Source organism: Sinocyclocheilus anshuiensis, unplaced genomic scaffold (genome assembly GCF_001515605.1).
Source record: "Sinocyclocheilus anshuiensis isolate Anshui unplaced genomic scaffold, SAMN03320099.WGS_v1.1 scaffold392, whole genome shotgun sequence".
NCBI lineage: Eukaryota > Metazoa > Chordata > Actinopteri > Cypriniformes > Cyprinidae > Sinocyclocheilus > Sinocyclocheilus anshuiensis.
Genome location: NW_015557091.1, coordinates 4,664,060 through 4,681,215, shown reverse-complemented (window position 1 = coordinate 4,681,215; position 17,156 = coordinate 4,664,060). Strand labels below are relative to the sequence as shown.

General features: G+C 36.2%; 1 protein-coding gene across 1 annotated transcript in view; it reads right to left on the bottom strand.

The window, feature by feature from the left end:
• The window catches only part of col11a1a (collagen, type XI, alpha 1a), a 78,609-nt gene that overhangs the window by 1,934 nt on the left and 59,519 nt on the right, over positions 1-17,156 (bottom strand). Inside the window, exons 44-65 of the mRNA XM_016472165.1 lie at positions 17,074-17,127; positions 16,510-16,563; positions 16,311-16,418; positions 13,937-13,990; positions 13,696-13,749; positions 13,506-13,559; positions 12,778-12,831; positions 11,980-12,087; positions 11,595-11,648; positions 11,345-11,398; positions 10,617-10,670; positions 8,119-8,172; positions 7,337-7,444; positions 6,628-6,681; positions 6,434-6,487; positions 5,234-5,341; positions 4,380-4,433; positions 3,493-3,528; positions 3,348-3,401; positions 3,010-3,256; positions 2,418-2,530; positions 873-941 (exon numbers count right to left, since the gene is read on the bottom strand). Of these exons, the coding sequence (XP_016327651.1) occupies positions 873-941; positions 2,418-2,530; positions 3,010-3,256; positions 3,348-3,401; positions 3,493-3,528; positions 4,380-4,433; positions 5,234-5,341; positions 6,434-6,487; positions 6,628-6,681; positions 7,337-7,444; positions 8,119-8,172; positions 10,617-10,670; positions 11,345-11,398; positions 11,595-11,648; positions 11,980-12,087; positions 12,778-12,831; positions 13,506-13,559; positions 13,696-13,749; positions 13,937-13,990; positions 16,311-16,418; positions 16,510-16,563; positions 17,074-17,127 (1,653 nt within the window). The remainder of the gene's footprint in view (positions 1-872; positions 942-2,417; positions 2,531-3,009; positions 3,257-3,347; positions 3,402-3,492; positions 3,529-4,379; positions 4,434-5,233; positions 5,342-6,433; positions 6,488-6,627; positions 6,682-7,336; positions 7,445-8,118; positions 8,173-10,616; positions 10,671-11,344; positions 11,399-11,594; positions 11,649-11,979; positions 12,088-12,777; positions 12,832-13,505; positions 13,560-13,695; positions 13,750-13,936; positions 13,991-16,310; positions 16,419-16,509; positions 16,564-17,073; positions 17,128-17,156) is intronic.

The following is a 17,156-nucleotide window of genomic DNA, read 5'->3' as shown; positions in this document are numbered from 1 at the left end:
ATGTATGTGTGCTGTGTATATTTATTATGTATATATAAATACACACACATGCATGTATATATTTCAGAAAAATTTTATTGTAATATATTTATTTATAATATCAATTATATGAATATAAATATAGAAATGTAAATGCATGTAAATATTTTCAAAATATATACTGTATGTGTGTGTATTTATATATGCATAATAAATATACACAACACACACATATATTATGCAAACAAAAACTTTTATTTTGGATGCGATTAAGCACTAAATATAATATAATATAATATAATATAATATAATATAATTTTTGTCTAGGTTTATCTTTTTGTGTTAATAAGTTGCAATTTTATTCATAATCAGTTCTTATAAGATGAGGAAAAAATCGTTAGGTATTAACGTTAAAGCAAGTCACTGGTTTTCAATGGCACTAATAAAATGATTTTAAACTAGTAAATTTGGAACTCTGAATAATAAAACAAAAAAATTCAAAGACACCAATACATTGATTTAAAACTGGTAAAGTTGGAACTCTGAATAATAGAAAAACCATTTCTTCTGACAAAGTAGAAAACAGTCTGAACAGACACCAGAAACATAACGCCGGCATGTTTCACAGAGGTGCAGCGGCGCCTTTATAACTCTCAACTGCATCAAATATAAATGCGGTGAGTATGTGTGTTTGTGGGTGTGCTCGGCTTGTTGATGGATCCAGGGCTGCAGTGACAGCATCTTTTAAAAGCTGTGCTCTTACTGGTGTCTGTCCATTGGTTGAGTAAAGAAAAAAGACCAAGCAGACCACTCAGGTCCTTTAAGTTGTCGAAGGACAAGATGGTGTTTTTCATAAAGGAGAAGATGAAAGAAGAACGAGAGAGTGCACTTACTATTTTGCCACGCTTAAATTCACTGAACCAGGAGCCAGGAACCTCTTTGGGCCATGAAGATATTCTCACCTTAAAGATGACACAAAGATAAATGTGAAAAAAAAAAACATAGCGGCAAAAGACCAGCTGTGCGCATAGTTTAAAATGAACAGCAAATTTACTTTAGCAGAAAATGAAATAAAATTAAACCCAGCTATTTTTCATACAGCATCTGTTCCAACAATTGGAATGAAATGAAAAACCATCTCACTGAAATATACGGCTTTGTTTAACAAAGCATGAGAAAAGCAGATTATTTTAATGTTGAGAATGAGGTTTCCACTCAGATTTGATCTTATTAAAAAAAAAGTCATGATTTTTCGGATCTGAACATAACTAGCTGTTGCAAAGACAAAACATTTAAACTAATGCAAAAAAAAAAAATACACTGTTGTATGAGTGCATATTTACATTTTAAATGAATCTCCCAAAATCTCTCAAAAACATATCTAGGTCATATTTCACTCCAAAGACAATATACAGTATATATCGCCGTATACTCAGTTCTAGACAGCAGCACGGAGCGAGAGTGAGTGTGATCACTCCTTCTTCTTTATTACTAGTTTTAACGCGAAATATACATGAATGAACATCTCACCCCTCACGTAATCGCTCAATCAGTGTTTCAACCACGGAAAGACGTCATTAAAACAGCTTGTAAACAAAACGTCACGTAGAGTTTCGTTTACCTCAGGCAAGTCATCAGTGTCTACAGCTCGTTATTTGCTAGAGAATGACGTCTAGTAAAGAGCATTTTGCGAAATATTAGACTATACTTGATTATTTTTACTTTACCTGTAAGTGATGTCTTAATTATGTAATGTATATGTTTAAATAAATATTTTATGAAACAAGTTATGACTGTAAATTATTATATTTCAACAAATAGAAATTGTATAATTTAGAAGTTAATTTAAAAACATGTTTGCATACAACTTTTTAATTAGAGTGTTGATTATTATAGTTAAAAATAAATAGTAATTGAATTTAAGTTTGGGCTCTGTTGTTAATTGTAACCTTATAGTAATGTAAAAGGACTCCCTTTTTTAAGATTTTTATCCCTACGAAAATTGTAATTATAATTGAATTTATTTAAAGAAAGAGCAATTTGTTCAGTAAACCATTGTTAAAAAAAAAAAGCATTTATGTTTAGTACGTACCGTACTGTCATGTTTGTGTACCGTTACACCCCTCCCTCCCTCCCTCCCTCCCTCCCTCCTTCCTTTCTTTCTTGAGGTGAAAGTGACCTGGATAATGTCATTTTCTTGAGGTGAAAGTGACCTGGATAATGTCATAAGATTCACCCTTTAAGGGGAACGATGTGTTTGGATCTACACCTCCAAAAACTAACAATCACGCTAAAAACATCTCTTTGAAGTGACTGATTCAAACACTCCTATGGTCTTTAGGAGAAAACCCATTGTATGTGACAGAGGTAAGATGTTGTGATCTTGTCTGGCTGTTATTGGCCAGTTCATCCTTAGGGGGTTTCAGAATGCCACTCACTCCATTTGACTTTTTATCAGGGAAGATGCAGGTCTCGCCTCCCGCTGTGAAGTTGCAGTACACTTTGAAGGAGTCCCCGGAGCATCCCTGGTTGGGATCGATGTAGTATTCACCTGAGAGAAAAAACCCATCAGATATCATTATCTATAATGACCACAGGTACAGTAGGAAATCATTTAGATCATACACGAAGATATCCTCGCATCTCTGCCGGGCTTTCTATTAATTTCCGCAGCTAAAATCACACACTTCACGGGCATCAGCAGTGGCGCTGCATTGTGTAAAAAAAATAGCAGGCTAATGCGAGTGCGGTAAAACCAGCTCTGAAAGGTCAGTGTAAGAGCTGGCATTTTGTAAGCCATGATTTGGGAGGGAGAGGTTAGCTCTTGCTGGAGTCCGCAGAATGCTAAACATCTTCCCAATCAGCCGTCGACTGCTGCTGCTGTTATTCAAATCCTCCTGAGTGACAGGCTTAGAATTTTAGAAGCACAGCCAATACCTACTGAGTAGCTTGGAAACCAGCAAACGCTGCATGTTTTCCTGATTTATCTGTTCGACAGTGTCTCCTTTACCCTCCACCACGTTCGCTTACCATCTGGGAATTCTGGGTGAGCGAGCTGTAGGTCTTTACAGCTTCGTGTGGGGTTGTTTTGCGTGCCCATGGGGTACTTCATGCGCTCGATGTCCTGTTTGAGGTTATTCAAGGAGCTGAAGATATCTTCCATGCCCTCTCCGTAGTCCAGCATGGTGCCGGCCTCATCCGCTTGCATGTCGATGGAGCGACGGGACTTCTTGGGCATCTGGATAGGCAGAGGCTGGATGATCTCACCAGGAGGACCCTACGGAATGAGAAAATGAGTGTACGCTCCATGAGCCTTTTGCATTTTATATAATTAAAAAAAACCTTGAAGCGGGCAGAAGTTCACTTACAGGAGGACCAGGAGGTCCAGCTGAGCCGGTGTCTCCCTTTTGACCAGCAGTACCCTGCAGGAAGAACATTTAAAAATCATAAGCCCTTTTCTCATTATCATTATAACAAGCCCTTCGAATTGATTGGTGATAAAGTGGTACTTACAGTCGAACCCTTGGATCCCTTTGGCCCTTGTGGACCCTAATATATATATATATATATATATATATAGATATATATATATATATATATATAAAAGTGTTGAGCCAGCCAAATATAGTTAAAATTACAATTTGTGTAGAATTTGAGAAGAATCAGATCATTCATTTAAAAAAAATGTCTATTTGTTCCAAAATGAAATATCAATTCACATTACCGTCCAAAAGTTTGAAGTCTGTATGATTTTTAACTATTTTTGAAAGAAGTCTCTTACGCTCACCAAGGCATTTATTAAAAATACAGTAAAAACAGAAATATTGTTAAATATAATCACAATTAAAAATAACTGTTTTCTAATTTATTTGAAATCATTTCATTTATTCCTGTGATGGCAAAGCTGAATTTTCAGCAGTCTTCAGTGTCACATGATCCTTCAGAAATCATTCTAATAATTTTAAGGATTTCTTGATGAATAGAAAGTTAAAAACAACAGAATTTGTTTGAAATATAATCTTTTGTAACATTATAAATGCCTTTACAGTCACTTTTACTCAACTGAATGTGTCCTTGGTAAATAAAAATTAAATCTTACTGATGCCAAACATTTGAACGATAGTGTATGTCAAAATTCTGAAACTTGTATAAATTTTAATGATGAATACAGTCAATATTGGCAAGACTGTTGAGGTGGGGCAGTCCAAAATTACAATTTTACGAATAATCTGATGTATTTAAAATGTATTACTTTTCATGCTGTCTTAATTTTAACATATCTGATAGCTCTTTTATTTTAATGGTTTAAATAGATCACGTGACAACAATTTCAGAAACTGTTCAATCTGACGACAGCACAACACTGAATGCAAGATGCCAGCAACAGAGCAAAGACTCACAGGCAATCCAGGAGGACCAGGTGGACCAAACGGACCAGAAGCACCACTGATACCCTACAGTTTAAAGAGCAGCAGGTTAGAAAGCACTTCATGTGATTCATTTGTAAAGATGAGATTTATTTTCTCTCAAAGAATTGTCTTTAAAATTGCAATTCGTTTGTCACAGAGGTGAAAATGACTCTTGCTAATCATAATCCTCTGGTGTGTATTACACACTGATCATTACACTCCATTAGAGTCAAGGACTTTTGAGTTAATTCTGTGGGGAGAAATGCAGCCTCTGTTACTAAACGCAGCAACAGATCGCAAGTCTAGTGGGAAACGTTAGTGAGATGGGATCGTTTTCATTTTTTTTCAAACTCACAGAAGGGGAGACTACAATTTCATTAAGCTTAATCAGAATACATTTAAAGTTGCATTGCTTTAAACCACTGAAAAAGGCGGACCAATGCAATTTCTAATTGTTTATTCCATCAACTTTCAAAGGTTTTCTATATATTTACTGAAACGTTTGACTGCATTGGATAGGTGTTGTATGGTTCTTCAATGAGGCAAAGAAAAACAAACATTTCACAGTTCGACTGTGAAAAAATGTAATCGCACTGGTGTTTGATGGGAACGTCTGGTGTAATAGAATTACCGCTGGCTCTGAGAACCTTTCATGACAGCTTCATCCATAACACGATTATGATGATGTACGCAGATGCAATAAGTGCAGATGTTATTGTTTCAGTCAGTCGTTACTTTAATTTGCAAGCATTACAGGAGGAGAAGTCCTGATAGGTGCACTGCTGGAGGTATGACATTAGTTGTGTGGTGGGGTGGAAAGGACAAATAAATCATTAGTGACTCACCGAATCACCCTTGCTGCCAGCAGTGCCCTGAGGACCAGGCAAACCCCGATCTCCCTTCTCTCCCTGCTCACCGGGGGGTCCGATGAGACCGATAAGACCGGGGTGACCCTGGAAGAAAAACACATATGATAGTGTATGTCACAGGTCAGAAGATCTGATGGTCAACTTTTAAGCAAAATGTAGAGACAGCAATTTTTTATGCACAGAGCCTGGACCCAACAACCAAATGATCAAAGACAATGAATTCACATTGTACCAAAGTTTTTATAAATTAATAAGAAAAAATAAAATGTAAAAAAAATAAGAATAAAAAATAATATAAAAATCAATGAATGAATGTAAAAAACTAATCATTAAAAAGTATTAAAAAAAAAGACAAAATACTAAAAAAATACAAAATACAAAAAACTAAAATAACTGAAAATAAAACAAAGGCAAAATAAAATGTATAAATTAAAAACTAAATTAACTGGGAAAAAATGAACTAAAGAAATAACTACATGATATATTATTTAAATTATATGAATAAATAAAAATTGTTTCATGCTAATCATGGAAAAAAAATACAAATTTAAACAATGCATTAAATATTTTATACATAAATTAATTTTCATGGCTAAGTATGAAAAATAAATCAGACAAAAACACGAAAATGTAAAAAAAAAAAAATGAAATAACTGGAAAAATGTCATGATTATATTATTTACATTATATAAATAAATACATTTACATGGCTAAATATGAAAAAATAAATAAATTAACTTAAATGATTTTAGCAAATGGCTGCAATATAACAAAGAGTGAAAAATTTAAGGGGGTCTGAATACTTTCCGTACCCACTGTATATATATATATATATATTACTCCAACTTGTGACAACAAAAGACAACAAAACACTATAATTATGTATAAAATAACATTAATATTTTTTTTAATTAATGACTCAATATCTAAGAATCAGCAATGAATTCAAAGAGGATTCCTAAATGTATATAATGCTTAAAATAAAAAGGTTTTTAAATAATTAAAAAAAAAGACACTTCTGTATATTATATTGAAACTTTTCCCCTGGCTGTGAAACTTTTCCTTTGGCTTCCTGGAGTGACCACGTCTAGTCTTTATCTTTGACCTTGAGCCTCTCTGAAATGTAAGACACCACATTAATAAAAATGGCAGGAAAAGAAATAGAATGTCACTCACCTTCTCACCCTTAGAGCCGGGGTCTCCTTTCAGGCCTGGGAGACCAGGAGGTCCCTAAATATCAACGAACCAACAGTGATAATTCAATTTGCGCACATATACCCACATGTACACACACACACACATAGAAAAGAGAGAGAGGATGAAAGGTAGATAGAAAGAACGAGCAAGGGCAACGGGGTCTCTTTTCTTACCATTGGTCCAGGTGGGCCGTCTTGTCCAGGAGCACCAGGAAGTCCTTGTTCACCCTGTGAAAATCCATCCAATTACAACAGCCATTATTGCATTGTTTTTTGCTTATGGTCTGGCATTGATTTACTGTGGGCTGGACAATGATTAATAGCCCAGATACTACAAAAGTGTTTTCAAATAGACAAGAAACAGATACAGCTTGTACAAGAGAAAGACACAGATTGTAAACTCAAAGAGAGGTGATTTATTATTCTGTGAGGTGTTTCATATAATTCTGTTCCTGTGTGTGTGCATTTAGGCTATTCAGTGGCCGCACAAATTATTTGAATACTTAAGCCACACTTAAAAATGCATGAATTCCATTGCATTGCTTGTCTGCAGTGTAAAGAAAAGAATCATAGCTGCCCTTGTCCACTGACAATTTTAAGATAATGCAAAAGCCGCTAACATTGGCATGGGTGAGTAGTAATCAGTTAGAACTATTGGAAAAATGCCATGCCACGTAATTAACATTCATGAGCTTGAGAAAGTTTAGAGGAAAGGTTAAACATCATATATTTGCAGACACCACTTGGTTTTATATATACATTATGATATTAAATTCACAGTACTTTAAGTGCATCTCAAGTGTCCAAATACTATTTGGGGCCACTGTATATATGTGTATGTATAATGATGGATAGTTAGGTGATGAATGACATGGGAACTCACCACAGGACCAGGAATTCCTCGTAGACCTTCAGGACCAGGCTTTCCAGGAGGGCCCTGAGGGCCAACTGGCCCAGTTTTACCTGGTGGACCCTCAGCTCCTGCCTCACCCTGAAGAGAAGAGAGGAATATAGAAACTATTTAGATTTCTGATGCATAAATTTGACATGCAACGTCTTCTGAAATATCACTGAAAAAGAAAGAAAACCTTTATAAAAAAAAACATTTAATTAAAAAATGCATAAATGAAAGCGTACACACTACAGTTGAAATGTTTAGTGTCAATATTATGTAAAAAAAAAAATGAATAGCTCTATTCAGCAAGGATACAAAAAAACTGATCAAAAATGTCACTGTTATACATAAACAAGCTTTTGCATTGTTGTATTAAAAATTTTTTTTTTTTCCTACTCAACTTTCTATTTACCAAAAATAGGTTATATATTTATATAATCAAATCAAAAATATATATATTTATATAATAATTATTATATTATATTATATTATATTATATTATATAAATGACTCATTAAAGGTAAGAAACACAACATTAAAACACTCGGCATGCTTCAACTACGCAATTTAGATTATAAGGGTTCAGTTGATGAACTAAAGCTAAAACAGCCTACACACTTCAGTCCCACAGTGACAATCTTTCCACATGTATTAACAGTGAGTCACTCTGTCAGAGATGTGCTTTTCTCCCATGGCTCGCTGTGCTTTAATTATGGCAGTGGAGGCTGCGGTGTGTGCCTGGGCTGAATTGTTTTGGAACGATGCGTTACCTTGGCGCCCTTCTCTCCTTGTCTGCCTTCAGCTCCAAGAGCCCCCGGGGGTCCCTGCGGATACAGAAAAGGACGTTTTATTTAAGATTTTTTCTCTGCTAGGCTATAAAACAAATGGGAAAAAGGTCACGGTCAGACATCACGGTAGCACTTCGGGGATCTTGCTAGATGGCTAGTAATGGGCAGATGGATCCGCTTGAAGGTCTTTTGTGTGAGCATATACTCATTCTGTTATTTGTAAACTTGACTGCGGCTAGTTGTCACATTTTTACTTCAGTGAATATTTCCTTAGAGCATTGGCTATTAAAACATTTTCCTTAAAGCAATGGCTATTGAACATGTCTATCATTACATTCAGGAAAAAAATTGAAACAATTCATGAAACAGCAAAAATGCTACAGGTAACGTACAAAAAAATATGGATTTCTACTACATAAAATGTGACGGCTTGCCCCAGTCTGACATTTATAAGCTTAAATACCCTTGCACTGGCAACAGATTTCAACTTTTCAGTTAAAATCTACCTTCTTTTTATATTTAAAACTTGTTTGAAGTGTTTACGTAACAAGGTTGTTGGAAAAAAATATTTTAGTTGGGTGATAATAAATAACTAATTTAAGATAGTTTTGAAGTCAATGTTTGAAATTAGCATATAAAACTACTGCTAGAGAAAATACATTTGTTTAATTGGACTTTTGACCTTATATCTGCTTGACAATTTGCCCTGGTCTCCCCTGTGTGATTTTAATTTAATGAAGAGCAGGAAGAAATCAACTAATGACAGCTGGAAGATTCACCAAATTCAATAATTCCCAAGATAGTTAATAGACTCCCTAGTCTCTTGGGTCCAAGACTGAACAGAGTCCAAGAAATAAACAGAGAGAGAGAATACGCAACATAATCTCCATATTTATTTCCAACCGCAGTCGGTAAAATGCTGAGAAAGCAGAACGTCCCTGTGTTTGATGCAAAATAAGCTCTAGCCAGAATTATTGATGCAGGAGACTTAATTCCACGAGATCAGTCTTCCAGCGACCGTCTTCCTCTTGCAGGATTTAAACACCTTTGCTGATGAAATGGAAGTTTCTCTAGCCACAGTCGGTCAGCCATTGCTATCCGCATATGCTGATAGGATGTATAATTTTTCCAGGAAAAGCTCCATCAAGCATATTAGGAAAGCGAGTGGTGTTTTCTCTACATTCTGCATGAATAATGGATGTGTGTGTGCAAAGAGATGCTATAAAGCTTTATGGAGGAATAATGGGATAGCACAGCACTGCTTGGGCTGGCTAATAAAATTCAAGCAGAACTGTTTGCCTGATAGTTATAGTAGCAGTCTTTACCAAACGGTCCATGACCCCTAGAGACTGCAAAGTGGTACTATAGGGGGTCCAGCAGTTATTTACACCTCATATTAACATCCATTCTGGCTGGTCCAGTCAAAAGTGGTACACTAAATAAATACAAGGTCCAAAATATCAGAAACACGCAACCCCAGCAAAAACTGCCTACTTAGCTGTCAATCAACCATTGCCAATTACACAAAATAGGTTAACTTCAAGTAAAACTAAGGATAAGAACTTTAAGTTAAATGTTTCATAGTGCTTTCCACATTAAAATGTGATACATTTAAAATACAAGTATATAATGTTGTGCATCAATGAAGATCACAAAGGATCTACTGCAAGTTCAGTGTAAATACAGTAAAATTGATATTGTGCACAAGACAAGAGGAAATAATAATATTTCACTTGCCGGCTCGATAGAGTGCCGTGAGAAACACCTCAATACAATCTAAATAGAAAAAGTTAACTTTTTCCATCCGGAAAAAAATATGCGTCATTTTCGTGACTGGCGAAACACTATTTTCTGAGAGGCGATGAGGTGCCATTTGGCAGAACTAATTTCTCTTGATGTGGCAGTGGGAGAGGGTTTCGAATTCCTGTCCCAAATGTGACAGTTATATTTCCTCTTCCTCTGTAACATCCTTTACACCGCCGTCCCGTCATCGCTGTCACTCAAACAGGCCCAGGATCAATATAACGTCTGGACTGATTTTCTTCTTTCATCCTGAGAGAGATGTAGGACTACAGTGGAGGAAATGAGTTCTGGCTCCGACGCCGTTTAAACGCTGTTTTCGATTTCAGACTGATGATTTAGTATGCGCTATTCATCATCCTGGGAAGGACTTTGTTTTTTCGGTTTGCCGTTGAACGGTGCGACCCGGGGGGGAAAACAACCGATCATCTGTGCTGATGAGGATGAGTTTTTAAACAAAAATGGTGATTCTTTTGCACAGGTCAGAATCTTCAATCAATAAATCAATAGCAGTTTTAGTTTATTGTCCCATTCTTAGTGAGAAATACTCTTTTGTCTATTCCTTGGAAAATACAAAATATTGATCATTAAGAAAGCTTGTTTTCCATGCCAGGGATGTTCAAAAAAACCTGCTAAATGGATGCTGCTTAAAATATAATAGTGATGAAGACTATACATACTCTTTTGCCAGGAGGTCCTGGTGGGCCAGCTTCTCCAGAGGGACCGGGAGGTCCCTAAAACAGAGAGAAGGAAGAAACTGAATCAAAAACAACACAACTGAACCAGCCTAATGTAGATAATAGAATTTAGGTTTAAAACTAAACTTTTCACAACTAAACTGTCTTTTATAATTTTGTGAAATTAACTGAACACAATTAAGAGACACTGGGTTTTCAAAAGCATGCCAGTGTAGGATGGATACAATTTAGCAAAATTATTCAGCTGTGTAATTGATTTGATTTTAAAAGGATAAACTTCTAATCAGGGAAGGGAAGCTGTATGCATTTTTGTGAAAGTTTGTTGCTCAAAACAAACCTCCCCTCATTAAATTTTCATAGAACTGTAGCTTATAAATGGGCCTCGCAATGAGACTCTCAACGCTAGACGTTCACATTTGTAAACGTGGAGATTCAGATACATTGAATTTAATGGTAAATTAACCAATTTCCCTGCACTGGAAAATCCTAATTACTATAATAAATGTTAATAAGGACTGCAATTTATGGGCTGCCACTGTAGGCTCAGGCAATTATGTCTGACTTCCGCATATCCAAAAGCAGTTTATTAATTTATTACATATCTGTACTGTATATATACTTATACTATAGGAAAAAACATATAATTGAAAAAGTATGTTTTTAATAAACTATAGTCAAAGGTATTCCACCTAAATATTGTTGATACTCACAGGTTGACCAGACTCTCCATCATCTCCTCTTTCTCCTGGGCCTCCATCTATTCCCTGATAATCCACAGTATTTCAGAGACAAATAAATTGACAATTGAAAAAATAAGCAAACGCCTTGCTGACAATTTACACTGCAAAGACATTTTAATAATTCAAAATCACTGGTAAATACATGAAACAACCATTTTTTTAATAATAAAAAATATAATAATAATTTTCAGGACTTTTAGTGATGGATTTTGGCACTTACAGCAACACCTGGCTCACCAGGTGGACCTGGGTCTCCAGGAAAACCAACAGGGCCCTGTAGTAACAGATTGAAAACACAGGTTTAACAGAGTGATGTGTCAATAACTTAAATGTCCATAACAAATATTAGGACCTACAAAACTAAATGTATCAGTCGGAGGCACAGTGACATTTCAATTGAATTACAATCTTTTATTCATCTTGGACGCATATAGTACTCAAATAATTTCTAATTAGTGTTGTAAATCTCATATTTAATCAGCATAATCCATCTAAAATGACTTTTTTTTTCTTTCAGTAAGGCTCACCTCATTGCTGTAGTGGCATTTAACTTTTAATGCCTTTTATACATGCACAAGACCTCATGCTTGTTGTGTCACACTTACAGGATTACCCTTGGGTCCATCATCTCCAGGGGGTCCTTTGGGACCTGCAGGTCCAGCAGCACCAGAGGGACCAGCTTCACCTTTCTCTCCTCTCTCACCTTTTGGGCCCTGCAGCATATATAACAAAGATGAAAGGGCAGAATAAAGAGCCCTGAGGCACTCCATGAACAAAAGCACCCTGAGAACAATGAGTACAGCCATGCTCTACATTTTGATATAGCAATTCAAAAGAGTTAATCAGCCATTCATGTCGGTATTGACAGGTTAGAGTTTTGACAGGTTGTAATTGAGATATTGCAAAAATAACAAAGTTAACTTTTTAGCTTTAATCATCTGATTTTTCCCACTGATGTCCACTTACAATGTTACTCAAAGTTTTTGTGGCGAAAAGGTTTCTGAGCACCAACCAGGCATTTTTAACATGTTAATGGACAAGTCATATTTTAATGTATTTCTGGTGTCAGAAGCTGCTGTTTTTTCAAATTAGTTTCAATAAATGAACATTACGAGTTACAGTATATTTCTCACGGCACACCTTTATTCTAAAAGTTTGAGGGAAATTTTATTCATGATATAAAGTTAACTGACAACAGAGTGAGCAATATTTTATTGCAAACATCACCGTATTAAGCATTTCATTATATGATGAAAGTAAACACCTTTATTGGAATCATTCCTGCAATTTAGCGACTCACTTAGTGTGGCCGCTTAATTTGAGACAATTAATAAAGCCCAAGAAGCTTACAAGAAGTGATTACCTGCACCATCACACAGATCTCTCTCGAAAACTTAACTTACCCCAGGTCCAGGCTCACCAGGAGGTCCAGGGTTTCCAGCTTCTCCTTGCTCACCCTGTTAAAAATATTGCAAGTTATAAGTTATTACACAACACCATATAATTGTGCTATATAATGTTCCATTTGACTGGAAATCCAGAATTTCTAGCATTCTAGTAGGCAAAATGCAAACAAATGATACTGAAATTAAAGTTGAACTTACATTTTGGAAACTAATGGAAATTCTAAATTTAACTCTAGTCTCTTCAACTTCAGACAATTAGCAGCACTGCCATTTTGTTGCTTTATACGCTATCTTCAATGTTTTTGAAAAATGACTGAAGATCGGAGATGTCAAGTAGAGTCTAATGGAATGAATCATAAGTACTATTATCTAAACAAAGCTGCATGTTGTTTCTTGGTTGTTTTCTAGCTGGTCTGGGCTGTAGTGGACATAACGTTTGGCTCCTAATGGATGTAACATCATGGTGACCTGTTACATATTCTAAATTCATCTCCACAGCCAGCCACAGCATTAAATATTGATGGCCTGTGGGCCTGCCAAATAGCAGTGAAATGGAGGGGGATTATCAGAACTGCGGTAATGTAGGCATTAATCGTTTTGTTATACTAATTCAGACAAAAAGATGACACCAATAATAAATTAATGAAGTCTGTAACAGAGATTTGAAACAGGACCATAGCCACCATATTTTTGGGAATAAACACCGAAGCTGGGAATACTCTTACCTTCTCACCTACAGATCCCATTCCTCCTATTCCACCAGGAGGACCTTGTGGACCCTTCAATAAAATAAGTCGATTTGTTAAGAGGCATACGTGAAAACCATTAACGCTAGAGCCATTTAGTTAAACAAAGTAGTGTAATTAATGGATTTGCTGATGGGATAAAATGTTCAATGGTGAGAGATGGTCTTACATCAGCACCGGCAGGACCTTGAGGACCTCTGGGACCAGGTGGGCCAGGGGGACCCTGTGGCGAAACAAGAAGAGAGACAAATGAGACTTTACTAATAGTTGTAGGCTAAAACATAAAAAATAAAATGAATAAATTAAATGTGAAAAATGACTAAATAAAATAAAGTCATGTCAAAGGCAGTTCAAAAGATAAATACATTATAATAATTAATAATAGTTAATAATAGGTTAAAACATCTTACCATAGGACCAACGTCTCCATTTTCTCCTTTCTCACCAGATGGTCCAGGAAGACCCTATAAAAAAACAAATGAATATTCTTGTATTATGTGCATTTATAATAACATAAATGTCCATATATTTATATACTATAATACACTGACATCAGCAACCGTGCAAAGAAATGTGCAAAGACACACTGTTGCTGTGAGGCACCGAAATGGTCCCTCTGATGAAAAGAGAAGAATAATCTGGCTCAGACGCAGTTACCGGAGGACAGCAATAATGCTTCATTTCAGAATTGGCGGAGAAAGGCAAAAGGGCCATATGGCAAATGGAAGAAACAGAGGCGGAGTACAGGAGTGTTTATTGAGTTTCACTGTCTGTCATCTTGAAATCCAAGAGAGCAGCTAATATCCTTTGTCAGATTTTTAGCTCATGTTCAATGTGAACACTATATTGTTTGTCACCTTTTCATGGGTGGCAAATGGCTAGCGGTGAAAAACGTAGAGGACTTTCAACACTAAGCACACTATGAAAGCTATTTTACCCAGCACAGAAACCCATCTATGCACATTTACCAAATATATTTCTCCAGAGCGGCACTAGTTTCATTTGAACATTTGGGGAAGGACATGTTCCCCATCAAACCACTATTACTCCCTAAAAATGCACCTAGGACTTTTTAAAATCCGGAACATTGTGAGAATAAAACGGGCCACCAAAAAGAACTTAGATGGCCAGCAGTGTGTTTATTTGACGCTGCTCTCCACTAAGGGGCTAGCTGAAAAATTCATGCCGTTTTTCAGCTTAATTAATGGCCAATTAAATGTTTTACCCAGCAGAAAAGGTGAAACGTCCATCAGTGAGAGTAACCAGGGAAGCATTTGTGTTTTAAAGAAGTCCAAAACACTATATCATTAGAGACCTCAGATAAAACACACCTGCGCTAGCGAATAAACAAGCTAGGCATGTGACCCCGGTATCATATGTGTTTGATCCTTGACATTTACTCCCTAATTGCCTCGACTTCGGGCACTGCTCATTCAAAGGCGTTTCTTCGTTAGCCGTAACATGTCAGGAGTGAGGACATCTAAAGTCTAATTTTGTCTGATATTTACTCGCCCAATACCCACGTGCCCTGCGGACTTGGCAGACCAACACGTTCTCACTGACTGGTAAGAGATCTCATCGGGGCAGAAGCCCTTAGTCAGAGACCATTAACATAAACACTCATTACAGCCTGAAGGGTGTGTGTGCACTGCTCTAACGTCTATTGGACCGGGTCACTAAATGCAATTAATGAAATCCAAATGGAAGTGCATTACGCCCAATTAAAACTCAATTGAATCAAATGGCTGAGATTTGGTGGCGTAAGAGGACTATAGGAGCAGTCGAAGTTACTCCATTACAGCGATGACTCGCCGTCAGAGGAATCAGCTAATGGATGGATAGAGAAATCAGATCGTAATGTGATCAAATGAAAAGAGAGAGATGAGATGATTAATATAAATCTTCTACAAATACAGTGTTTACCACCCAAACATGACATGACTGCTGATTTGTATGGTTCACAACACGGCAACTAGACTATATTCGTTGACAGTGCAAAAAATAAAAATAGAAAATATTATAAATTCATCTTTGCTGTCATAATAAAGAATACATTTATTTCAAATTATAATAATATTGCTGTATTTTAATAAAATAAATGCAGCCTTGATGAACTCTTTGAAAAACGTTAAAAATGTTTTTATATATATTCTTTTAACACAGGGAGAACTCATACTCATACTCTCCCATTAAAAAAAATGAAAAGAAAAATATAAATAAAAATGAATATGATGTCTGAACATGTTTGTTTCAATTTGTCAAAAATGCTGTCAGTCAATAATGGCAACAACATATTGTGCAAATATATATTTGAATATATTTAAATGCATAAATATATATTTAAATGGCCTTTGATGAGACAAATGTGAGAACTGCTATATATTACTAGCCTCTAGTTAAAATTACTGTGCAAACACTTTGGGACTGATATTGCACAAAACCTTTTCTACTTTTAATAAATTCTCTAATTAGTAGCATAATTAAATTAGTAGTGATTATACCACCAGCAAACCAACTGGTTTTAAACTGTTAATGCAATGGACCCTGCTCTTGCATGTCTATACTGAGTCTGTACTTATTCACAGGGCGATTCCATCAGAGGGGGAATCAAAAGGAAATCAATTCACATCTCAAACACCTCCCAATACATCTACTGCCCAGGGCCACCAGTTAATGCTGTTTGTGCAGCATTAGTCTGAGTTACCATGGGACTGGGGACTCAGTGCTACACAAAATAAAAATGTTAGCTCATATTTGGGCCATCATTGGCACAGCGGCACTCACCTGCAGACCAATGGGACCAGGAGGTCCAGTGAAGCCTCGGGATCCTTCATCTCCCTTCTGTCCAAACATACCCTGCTGTCCACGAGGACCTGGTTCACCATCACCTCCCTGAAAAAGACATTAGTCAGAGCTGCAATGCATTTCATTATATGCAAAACGTCACAAATAATAGATTTTTGTATGTGCAGTCAAGACGTACAGCAGGTCCAGGAGCTCCAATAGTTCCCTGAAGACCAGGTGGACCTGGTGGACCCTAGTGGACACAATGAAGAACATAATCAAAACAACAGAGCTGTACAAAGAGATGGGAATCTTAAGTAATTCAACAATTCTGTTTCCTTAATCATTCAAATACTGGCTCTTTTTGTACTTTTGAGGAAATTATTTGCTTTTAGTTAGTTCATTTCAAGTTGTACATGATAGTAAGTGTGATTCAGTGAGTAAGTCAAGAACTGCGTAAACTGATTCAGCGATTGACAATTTGAATATGTAATTCATGATTCATGATTTTTTTAGATCAATTAATTAAAAGAACCGGTTCGTACGACTCATTAAATTGTGAATCAGACTATACTGGTTGTGCTGTATGTTTGCTGCTGCATGCAACCAGCAAGGACAACACAAAATAATTTTTTTTTTCTCCGGATTTAATCATTGGAAGAACCTTAAAAATCATTCAGTCATTGCATTTTAAGTAAAACTGATTCTGAATGCAAATCGTACTGTGTGTATAAATAAGGATTTTACAATTGAATTTACTCACCTGTTCACCTTTGTCAGCTTTGCTTCCTTTCTGGCCTGGTTCTCCCGCTTCTCCCTGAAAAGGTTTTAAAATCAGTCATGCAA